Source organism: Elephantulus edwardii, unplaced genomic scaffold, assembly GCF_000299155.1.
Source record: "Elephantulus edwardii isolate Elephantulus edwardi_28Jun2011 unplaced genomic scaffold, EleEdw1.0 scaffold00162, whole genome shotgun sequence".
Lineage (NCBI taxonomy): Eukaryota > Metazoa > Chordata > Mammalia > Macroscelidea > Macroscelididae > Elephantulus > Elephantulus edwardii.
The window spans coordinates 1615129-1627199 of NW_006399912.1; the positions used below are offsets into that span (position 1 = coordinate 1615129).

The following is a 12071-nucleotide window of genomic DNA, read 5'->3' on the forward strand; positions in this document are numbered from 1 at the left end:
AGTTCCTCATAGCTGTACAGACATTCTGTAAATAGAGTCTTTGGAAGGTTAAATAACAAATATAGCAATATATAAAATACATAAAATATATATAACTATATGAACCTGGAGAAAGGATGAAAGTCATGCATGCAAGTGTCAAGGACTTTCATTCATAGGGTCGCTATGAGTCGCCTACGACTCTGACACTTAACAACAACAACTATAACTATATATATATATATATATATCTGTAATATGGGATACTAATACTGCCTACTTCAAGGGATATAACAGCCTTCACCCAAACAATTGACAAACCTTAGCAAGCTCCGGTGGTATAGTCCATAGGGAATTGCAATGCCATCCAATAAGAGGTCGCTCTCTGGTAGTTTGAAGCCACCAGTGTCTCAGTGAGAATAAGATGGGCGGTCTCTTCCAGTATGAATTATGACTTTGGAAAACCTGCCGTCAAACACAATGAGTTTTCATTTGCTAGAGAAGGGATGCATTCCTCAAAACAAACAATCATATAAGACAAAGGGCAGTGTTTGCAAAAAACAAAGCTCAGTGGGCAAGAGGGGCCAAGGGAAAGAAAGACAAATGCAATGCAGAAACCCAGGGAGGACTGTGGTTAGATGGTGGGGATTGGGGTCCGTGTCACAAAGAAGATATGTGTAAGCTGTTGAATGGAAAATGGTTTGCTCCGTAAACTTTCCCGTAAACCACAACACAACAGGAAGTTGAGAGAGACAGACAGACAGACAGGCATCATGGACAGCCAACAATTAGCATAAAGCATTTAGCATAGTAAAGAGCAAATAATAATTACTCAGTAGAAGTTGGCAGTTGTCATGATTATTGTTATAATTCAGAGCACTTTCTACTTTTGTTGTTGTAAACTCGCTCTGCAGCCACAGAAAAGATAAAGGAATTTCTCTCGCAGCCTCAGTGTGCCATCTGCAAAATAGTAGCATGGCATGTAGCTCAGGGTCATAAACTCATTCCTTCCACCTCTAATGCCCTGTGGTCCTGGCATCTGCTTTCCAGCAACTCCACCAACGAGGGGATGAATGTGAAGAAGTGCTGTAAGGGGTTCTGCATCGACATCCTCAAGAAGCTGTCCCGGACTGTGAAGTTCACCTACGACCTCTACCTGGTGACCAATGGGAAGCATGGCAAGAAAGTTAACAATGTGTGGAACGGCATGATTGGGGAGGTAAGGCCTCTTTCCCTCCCCCAGCCTCTCATTCACACAAAGCATCTGAGGTGCCCTGGGTGTGTGTGTGTGTGTTGGGGGAGGATGAATGAGGATCCTGTTCTTTCTCTTACTCTGCGTCCAGGTGGTCTACCAGCGGGCGGTCATGGCAGTCGGTTCGCTCACCATCAACGAGGAGCGCTCGGAAGTGGTGGATTTCTCTGTGCCCTTCGTGGAGACAGGAATCAGCGTCATGGTTTCAAGGAGCAACGGCACCGTCTCACCTTCTGCTTTTCTAGGTATGTGAATGCCTGGGTTACGCTTGCCTTCCCACAAGAAATTCTTCTTCTTGTTCAACATTTCCTGAGTTTCCACACAAGGTTTTTGACCAGGCAGGACCTTATTCTGGTGATCACAACAGCATGTGCCCTGGGACATGCCACATTGAAATTATTCCAGTACCCCCACCCCCTCGGTTATTTCATTGATCTTAAACTTGGGAATGCTGGCTGAAATTCCTGTTACATATTCACATGTCATTGTTTAGTGACTTTGGGTCAATTCAAACATATGGTGACCCACGTGACAGAGCACAACTGCCCCGTATGGTCCCCTAGGTTATAATCTTTACAGGAGCAGATGTTCAAGGCCTTGACCAGCTGTGTGGGTCCATCTGTAGGTCAGCCACTCAATGCTAAAATACCACACCACGAGGTTAAGAAAAACATTGATCTCTGGACCTAAGCTGTATTTACTTATTTACTACCATCAAGTAAGTTCTGACTCATAGCTGACTTTCCATTGGGTTTGCAGAGTTGTAAATCACAATTGGAAGAGACTGCCTATCTTTTAATCAGGAAGTAGTTGGTAGATTTGAACTGCCAAGGACACACACTTGTTGAGTTAACAGTACAATTCACTATGGACAATGCCATCAGTGCTCCAATATGGCTCTTGACTTTGGAATCAACTGCATTATTTATTGCCACTGGGTTGACTGTGGCTCATGGTGACCCTATGAGCAATGGCTCTGAGTCTTGTCCTGTCCTGAACCAACTTCACTGTCTCATTGCCACTCTGTCAGTGTGACAGTCCATTTCCTCTCCACCTGTACCCTTCCATCCATGCTGTCCTTCTTTAAAAACTATTTCCTCCTGGTGACATGCCCAAAGTACATGAGACAGAGTTTCAAAATCCTTGCCTCCAAGGAGCAAACTGATTTCACCCTCTCCAGGACCTATTTGTTCTCTTAGCTATCAATGGTATGTTCAAGACTCTTCTCCAGAACCATGACTCAAAGGCATCAATTCTTCTTCAGTCATCCTTAGTCATTAGCAAGCTCTCAGATGTATAGCAAGTAACCAAGAAAACCGTGGCCTGGATCAGGTGCACCTTAGTCTCTAGACTGACATCATTGCTATTTAGCACTCTGGAGAGATCCATAGTGCAGATTTTTCCAGTCCGACTCATCTTTTGGTTTTGTGACTGGTACACTAGTGAGGGTAAATATTTAGATGAACCACAACAAAAAAACGAACCCCTCTCTCCCCTGCTGCCATAGAGTTGATTCTGACTCCTCGAGACCCTGTAGGACAGAGTAGGAGTGCCCCATAGAGTTTCCAAGCCTGTAAATCTGTACTGAAGCCTGTAAATCTGTACTGAAGCAGACATCCACATTTTTCTCCTGTAGAGTACCTGGCGGATTTGAACGGTCAACCTTTTTGGTTAGTAGCTGAATTCCTTCACTATTGTACTACCAGCATCAACTAAATTTCTTATCTTTTTCCCAAGTTGAAAAATGCGTGTTATGTGTTTGAGAGAATTTCTGACTAGCGAAAATTTGTGGACATCAATCTCCAGCAGCTAGACTTAATTGTCCCCTCTCTTCATTTATATGTAATGTTTGCATCCAGCGTAACTTTTTATGCTTCATTCTCTTGAGTGAAATGTTGACTGACTGGATTTTGGATACTGCTTCACTCACAGAGACGTATGGATTTACTGTTTTCAGTTTTGATAATCCATTTAAGCCGCTGGAATCCTTGCCACTCAGCGGATTTTGTTTTTGCGCTCATTGCTTCAATGTTTGCAACTTTTGTTGGCGCAATGTGGACCTTGACAAACAGACACTTCGTTGTGTTCCTTCAGTTCCTTTGACCTGGAGAAAGAGACCCACACCTTATTAAGTAAGAGAGCTTTGCAATACCAGGGAAACCAGTGTTATCCCTACTGATAGGTACAGCAGGCTAAGAATGTTCGTAGTTGTTGGACAGATGTGTATTTGTTAGTCACTCCTAGGGAGCTCTGGTCGCAAAGTCTGTAGGGAGCTGCACTGCTCACCTAAAGGTCGTACCTCTCTGGGGGTTCGAATCCACCAATGACTCCATGCAAGAAAGATGAGAAACATCTTCTCGAGTGATTTACAGCCTCAGAAGCCCAATGAAGAGTCAGCTATGAGTCAGTTCCAACTCAACAGAAATGAGTGAGTAATATTTTTTACCATCTCTTGATGCTGTAAGCGGTTACACTCAACTACTAATCTGCCAGCTTGTCATTCGGACCCACCCCGCAGCTCCGTGAATGAAAAGCCTGCGATTCAGCTTGTGTAGTGTTTACAGCCAAGGAAGTCCTCGGGAGCAGCTCTGCCCTGGAACACCTGGCATCACCCGGAATCAGAACTGGCTTGAAGGCAATTGGTTTTGGTCTGTGAGATGAGATGTGGGGCTTAGCACTTTTTGTCCTTATTTTGTATCAGACCCTTTAACCAGTAATTTCTCCCATGAAAACAAAGATGCAGTTAGAGGAGCCGAGTTTAAGGAGTGAAAATGGGAAGGGGTTTGGCTTCTTTTAACAAGTTACCACACACCTCTGTAAGCGAGTAAGAAATTTTTCCCGGTTCACCGAGGAAAAGAGAAATATCAATTGGCTTGTCTCATAAAAAAATGGGTCGCTGGTATTGAATCTGGCCTCAACCTAGTTTCTCCAGGTTTTATCTTACCTGCATCAGTAGAACATTTCCATGCAAAGTCAAATGTGTTTGCTAATTTTAGCCAAACCTCCTTCTCCCTTTCTTTTTCCTATTGTAGCTTTATTTTCTCTTTTCAACAGGCAGTTGAATTTATTACTAACATAGCCAATTACAAATTCAATTACAAATGTGAATGATTTTAATACTCTACCTCAAATAACACTGCTAAGGCAACAACAACAAAAAAAAAAGATAATTGTCGCATGGCTGGCCATTACTCTGCTGTAGCTTTAAAAAGAAAACAAAACAAAAAGAAAAAAAAACACAAATTATAGTCAGACAAAAGTCTTTTCGGACACTGGTTTGTTGGTTTGGTTTGTTGTTGGTTTTTGTTTTGTTTGTGGTTTTTTGTTTTTGTTTTTGTTTTTTTTTAACCCAGGAGGCTTAATATTTTTCCTAGTCACTAAATTATATCCCAATTCGATTGCCTATGCACCCGCCTTATTTACAGTCATTATCCGCAGGTTCTGGAAGTCATAATGAACCGTGCTAAAGCTACATTTTTCCCATTCACTGGCTCAGTCATCTGGAAGAGCAGAAACATTCACAATCTGATTGCATTGCTCTTCATTATTTCCGATTCTCTCTCCTCCGCAAACTCCATTAACTCGCCTCGGGAACACTCGCAGGTGATGCCGCTGAGCTTTTGTGTACAAATGTAACCAGCGGCCCTTCAAGGACAGCAGTGACGTCGCTCGCAATATTTTCCATGCAGTTAATCCCAAAGACCTTCTGAGCAGGTTGAATTATTATTATTAATATTATTATTATTTTCTGATCCGAAGAAATGCTGACCTGGACTCTTTTCAATTGAAGTCACTTCCTGAGCAAATGTGTCTGTTTTATGTCCTCAGAGGATGTAGCCCAGAGCTATTGAAATGGGTTCCTGGTCCATTCCTTGGACATAGGACAGAGACTTGTCACTGTGTTCATGCTTTTCTCTGGGTGTATCTGTGTCTGCCTCAGAGTAGCCATCGTTTGGGACCCTTGTAGGAACCAATTTACTAACTTACCAAAACACTGGAACAGAAGACGTTTATCTCCATGAGCATAAGTTTAAGACCAGGTGTTGTAACTTCCAAGTGAGGAACAGCTGGAGTCAGCTGTTTCTTATCCACCCCCTGATTTCCTGACCTGTGAGTTAGGAACTGTTGCTGTTAGGGGCTGTCGAGTCAACCACAGCTCATAGCAGCCCTGTGAACAATGGATCTGAACCTTCGCTAGCCAGCACCTTCCGCACAGTCTCCGTCATGCTCGGGCTCACTGGTGGAGTCACTGCGTCCGTTGATCCTGGGGAGGGTATTCCTCCCTTTCTCTGACCCCCTGCCCTTTCCCAGCATTCCGTCTTTTCCCATGGATCGGCTGCTCCCGACCTTGAGCGAAGTATGTGAGCCCCAGGATCGCCGGCCTTGCCTGGAATGAGCCCTCTGAGTGCGCTCCTTCCAAGACAGATTTGTTTGTTCTTTGGCAGTTTGTTCGATATTGGATACTCTTCAACACAATCCAAGGGCATCAGTTCTTCTCCTTCTTCCATGTTTATTGCCCAATTCTCAGATAGATGCATAGAAAGCAGTTGAAAAGACTATGATTTGGATCAGGCGCACCTTAGTCATACAGATGCTCAGGTCAGTGGACGTACAGATTAAAACCTTGCCCTGTCCTGCACCATCTTCCCGAGATCCTCTATGGTCAAGCCCATCGTTGCAGTTATGTCATTCCATCTCATTGAAGGTCTTCCTCTGTTTCACAGGCTCTCTGCTCTTCCAAGCTAGGACACATCAACCCAGGAGCCCTGATGGCATAGTGTTTCAAGCATTTGGTGGCTAACCTAAAGGCCATCAGTGAAAACCCACCAGTTACTCAGTTGAAGAAATATTTGATGGTCTGCTTCTGTGCATATTTACAATCTTAGAAAGCCTAGCAAGCAGTTCTACTCTTACAGGGTCACCGTGAGTTAACATCAACCCAACTAAGGATTTGGGGTTTTGATATATCTGACAAATGCACTGGAAGCTTAAGGAGAAGAACACAGAAAAGATTCCCTCTAATATGCTTCTTAAGTATTATTATCAACAATTTACAGTAAAAGGAAGTTATCAGATTAATAGAAACACCTGTTTTGAACTAGAATGATTCCCCACCCACCCACCAGGACTCTGGACAGAATACAGTCCTCAGCAATTCTGTTGATTTGTACTGTGTATGTGTATATACAGAGTGCTGGACAGGCCCTGATAGCACAGTGGTTTAATCGCTCAGCTGCTAAGCAGAGGGTCAGGGTTTCAAACCTAGAGGAGAAAGACATGGCAATCTGTTCCCATCAACATTACAGCCTTGGGGAACCTGTGGGAGATTTTATTCCATCACACATACTGTGGGCATGTGGTCAGGAGACACCACTCTTTGGAGAAGGACATCATACTTGGAAGAGTGGAGGCACAGGGCAGGAGAGGAAGACCCCAGATGAGATGGCTTGATACAGTTGCTGGGGCAATAGGGATAGGTGTGTCAGAGACAGTGAGATTGGTTCAGGGATAGAAAAGTCTTCAGAGCTGTCATAAATAGGATTGGTATGAGTCACAGGTGACTCAACAGCATATAACAACAACAGTTATGATGTTGGGCAAGAGTACTGAATGGACAAGAGGACATGGACTGCAAAAAGAACAAGCAAGTCCATCTCAGAGGAAGTGCAGCCGGGGTACTTCTTAAAGGCGAGGATGGTGAAACTTCATTTCACATCCTTTGGTCATGTTGTCAGAAAAGGCCAGTTTCTGGAAAGACATCACGATGAGAAAGGTGGGGTATAAGAAAAAAAAAATAGAGGAAGATTCTCAATGGCACAGATTGACATGGTGACTATAACAGTATCATGGGGAGGAGTCAAGATAGGGCTGGTTTAGATCTGTCGTCCATAGGATCTCTATAGCTTATAGTCCATTTAGAGGCATCTAACAGAAACAACAACAAAAGTTGAAGAGTTTCCAAGAAGTCTGACTGTTGTCGATTAAGGAGGGAACGAATGTCTTGTGGAGGAAGTGCAGCCTGAATGCTCCTTAGAAGCGTGAATGCTGAGACTTACTCACATACACTGAGCCTGTTGTCAGAAGGAACCAGACCTTAAAGGATTCGTGCTTAGAGACAAGGAGGATCAGCAAGGGAGTGGGAAGACCTTTAAGGGGCCAGGTGGGCACAGTGATTGCAACAGTGGGCTTGAGCACAGCAGAGTCTGACACTGAGGATGACACTGGACCAGGCAGAGTTGTTCTGTCATATCAGACAATGGCAGAGTCACAGTAAGTTGAAATGAACTCCATGGTAGTGGGGTTTGGGTTTGGGTTTATATAATGTGCTAAGGAGCTCTGGCAGCACAGTGATCAAACCCTCAGCTGCTAGCTGAAAGGTTAATAGTTTGAAACCACCAGCTTCTCCCCTGGGATAAAGATGCACAAATCTGCTCCCATTAGCTGCCAGTGTAGGAAATCCTGGAGGCAGACCTCTTCTGTCCTCGAAGGGGACTTTGAATCAATTACAGATAATGCACAGTGTGCCAGGATCGCTTCAAATACATACAGATATTTTTCAGTTACAGTGATCCTCCACCATGCCAGTAATTGTGGAGAGTTACTTCGGTATCATTATTCCTGAATCCAGGAGGCCTGTTGACACAATGGATTAAGTGTTGGGCTGCAAACTAAAAGATGAGTGGTTTGAATCCACCAACAGCTCTCTGGGAAAAACATGAGACCGTCTACTTCTGTAAGGATTTACAGCCTTAAAACCTCACTGGGCAGTTCTTCTCTGTCAGGTGGGGTTGCTGAGTCAGAGTCAACTTCACAGCAGTGGGTTGATCCTGCACATTTGCTCATCTTCAATCCCTTTATTACTTTATGTTTCCTTTTTGGATACACGTCATTACTAAATTGGTATGATTTTGTTGCCTATAGGCTAATTTGAGAAATGGAAAGAATACTTGGTATTGTAGAGTTTTGACAGTGCAAAAAAATATTAACAAGTAACAGGTAACAACATCATTTACTTGGCTTAAATAACATTGATGAGCATCAAGAAATCAATGAGATTGAAACTAAAATTTATCTTAATTAAACTTAGCTCACTAACAACAGAAATCATGTAAAATCATGAAATCATTTATGTAAAACTAGAATTACAACTAACCATACTTTATCCATTCTTTTGTATACCTTCTTTTAATATGTACTACATAAAATATTGCATCATGTAATTTAATGATTTTGTGGTGGTTGTTGTTGATTTCCATCGAGTCAAGCACGACTCATAGTGACCCTATGAACAAAAGGCCTGAAGCCTTTCTATAATTATCATCATTTATCAAAGTTCTTGGCATTTCCAGAAGCATGTTAGGAAGTGGATGCCACTCCCACTTCCAAGCCTGTCTGAAACTTCTCAAATGTTCATTCAGTTGTTCAAAGATTGCATTTATAAAAAGACTCAGAGGGGGGAAAAAGACTCAGAGAGAGACTGGAGAGCATTATGCTGAGTGAACTAACTCTGTCTCATAAGGACAAATACTGCATGAGACCATTACTGTAAAAATAGAAGGATAAACAGTAAAACATGTATGGAGACCCAAGAGGAGAAGGGTTGAGAATAGGGAGGGATAAAAACCACAGGGTTGCACAGTTTTGTGGGTAGAGTGAGTGAGTGAAGGAAATGGGAAGGATCCAGGTGAAAAGACAGGCTAATGATGGACAAGGTCCCATGAGGATTAATTTTGTAAAACATAATTCATGAAAATGATTGCATGAAACTGATGTGAATGAAGAATAGTGTGAAACACGATATATACGAACTTTATAAGCAAACCAATAGAAAATAGAAAAAAATATTCCCAATGTTTAATCTCTCAAACCAGCCAGTTTGAATGATAAACTCAATCTATCATTCTAACTATATCGTATTTCTCGAATTACCAACTCTAGTTGGTGTCTCTTTAGGCTCAGCAATCTGGAAGATTCTGAGAAGCTCATGCAGCTGTTGAGGCTGTAGCTACCCCACGTCAGCCAAAGAAAAAGGCCAACGTCCTGGATGCCAACCTTCCAGTATTCCCACTAACTCCAGGATTCCATGGTCCTTTTCGAACAGATTATCTTGTTGGTGTGTGCTGTCAAGTTGGAAACAATTTATAGCTGACCTTCTAGCAGGTTTTCAGAGCCACTAAAATCATAGGTTATAATCCTCCTGGGATCCCCTGTATATAAATTTTAACAGTTAAAATCTTGCCTTTTTGCAGCTGCCCATGGCTGCCTGTTCAATCATTTCCACATTCTGTTGGATCACCTTTTATTATTTTTTGATGTGTTTTTTTTAAAAAAAATTACTTTATATTGGTTTGCTTACAAAGTTCATATACATTGTATTTCACACTATGAATACCTTTTTTCAGGGAATGTGAATGAATATGGGTCTCTTTCGGTCAATTGGCCAAGGAGCTGTCTTTCTGATTTCTTGGCACAGCCTGACAACACATCCAGAGCTGCATCTAGTTGTTGAACTATGTCAGTTGGTATTCCATCAGGATGGTTAAACTCTGTCTCACAGACTCTGAGAATGTTTTAAGGAGAGACCTGTCCTTAGAGAAGGAACACCATGCTTGGAAAGGTGGAGTGTCAGTGTAAGAAGGGAAGACCCTCATCAAGGTGGATTAGCACAGTGACTATAGCAATGGGCCCAAGTGGGTTAGAGATGGTGAGGACGGCATCGGATAGGGCAGGGTTGTCGTTCATGGGGTCACTGTGAGTCAAGGTCAACTCAATGGCACACAACATGAATAACTGTCTGGTGGCTTAGAGGTAGAGGCAGGTAGTTCAAATCCACCAGCTGCTCCATGAGAAAAAAATGAGTAATCTCCTTCTGTGAGATTTACAGCCTCTAAAAATCTGCTCAAGACCCTGCTCTGCATCAGTTCCAACTTGATGACACATAACAACAACACAGCTGCCCAAGGGAACTCGCATAGATCATGAGAGTTACCTTAAGGTGGCTCTCTGTGATGGTTCAAATCCACCAGCTGCTCTGAAGGAGAAAGACGGGCTGTGTCTTTACATCATTTACAACCTCTGAAAATCCACTGGAGGGTCAGCTTTGAGTTAGTTCTGACTCACCAGCAATGAGTTGAGTTTTTTTTATGACTACCAATTTGCGTCTAATCTTACCCCTCTCTAGCTTTGACTCCTGGGTGCATCTATTATTATATAGGACCCCGTGACTTCTTTACCTGTGTCCCCACTTCCTCCCTCAGTCTTATCTTTGCATTTGTATTGAGGATCCCTGACTTGCTCTGTCACACTTTCTGTACTGTTCTGTCTTTGTCTACAGTCTTATAAGGTGACTGACTGTACGATGGTGTTAGGTGCTCTGATTTGCATTAGCAGAAGCTTCTCATTGAGTCGGCCAGTGGGCATCTGAGCCTCCAGGGGGCCCTGAGATGCTGAGGAGGGGACTGACCATGTTTCTTTTCCCACAGAGCCCTTCAGCGCCTCCGTTTGGGTGATGATGTTTGTAATGCTGCTCATTGTCTCCGCCATTGCTGTTTTTGTCTTCGAATACTTCAGTCCTGTTGGATACAACAGAAACTTAGCCAAAGGGAAAGGTGAGGATGCCTTCCTGAGCATGGTTCATGATGAAACTGGTTCATTACCTTCAGTGAAGATTTCACCTATAGAATGCATGATGCCCTCTCACCTCCCTGTATATCATTGTATGAGCAACATCGGACCACCGATGCTCCACATAACGCCCAACAACTGTGGGTTATCTACATCAGCTGAACAAAGGATAAACAAAATGCCGCAGTCTGATATTTTTGTAGTATAAAGCCCACTGGTGTTTCATTTGCTGGAAATCAGATTGGATGAGGGCAATTCATTTTAAAAAAGTACATGCCAAAGAAAATGGGAAAATTGTAACGAGTCCCATCAAAGAAAACAAATGTCTAGATCCCGACTGAAGAGCGTTCTTCAGGCTGTGGCCATCACATTTGCTTTCATGTAGCAATCTGTAGAATTCTAAAACAGTATTTCCCCCCCAAAGAGTTTCTTTTTTCTTCTTGACAGTGCCTGACCCTAGTGCTCCCGCTTGATAAAGTGGCCATCAGCAGAGAGAATATTGGTCAGGGAGGCATTCCTTGGCTGTAACTTGTTAAGATATTCCCCCACAAGGTCATATGCATGTCATGTACATAAACATTTGGCATCATTTGAGCAGACTTTGCTCAATCCATGCATTCTAAGTGGATGGATTCAGCAGAAGGGTGCCAGAACCTGGTCTCATTCCTAAAACATTACTTGATATGGTGCAAAATGAGAGATCTTCCAGGGACTCAGAATTATTCAACAATAGAGCACTTTAGTTTGCCACTTACTCTCCTTGCTTGAAAGATTCACTGTTGGAAACAGCCAACAGATCTTGGGAAACTATTAGGAAGTTGATTTTCTTGATATACTCCTTCTTCCTAACCATTGAAGAATGATGATTGCTATATAAACCATCTCCAACGAACCAGATGCAGCCATAAATAAGTGTGTTGTGTTGAAAGGCGAGACTATCAGCCTTCACTGAAAGGGCAGTGCAACTAACCAGTCGGGTACTTGCTGTCAGAGTGGAATCAGAGGCAATGCTTGATGAGTATTGCATTACAGTAGAGCAGAAAAGCCCATTGTCAGAATCCAAGTTTGTGCTATTTGTGAATCCACTCATCGACTGAATGAACTTCTATAGAACGATTTCTGTGTGCCAGATTCTGTCCTATTCATGAAATAGTGCAGTGAACTGGCTAGAGATTCCTGACCCTCAGAGAACTTATATCTTGTGGAGAAAAACTGA

At 42.8% G+C, this 12071-nt stretch overlaps 1 protein-coding gene across 1 annotated transcript in view; it reads left to right on the forward strand.

The window, feature by feature from the left end:
* GRIN2A (glutamate receptor, ionotropic, N-methyl D-aspartate 2A) overlaps positions 1 to 12071 on the forward strand; it is a 547317-nt gene that overhangs the window by 440143 nt on the left and 95103 nt on the right. The window contains exons 7-9 of the mRNA XM_006895214.1: positions 1030 to 1198; positions 1323 to 1476; positions 10714 to 10839. Coding sequence (XP_006895276.1) covers positions 1030 to 1198; positions 1323 to 1476; positions 10714 to 10839 — 449 coding nt within the window. The remainder of the gene's footprint in view (positions 1 to 1029; positions 1199 to 1322; positions 1477 to 10713; positions 10840 to 12071) is intronic.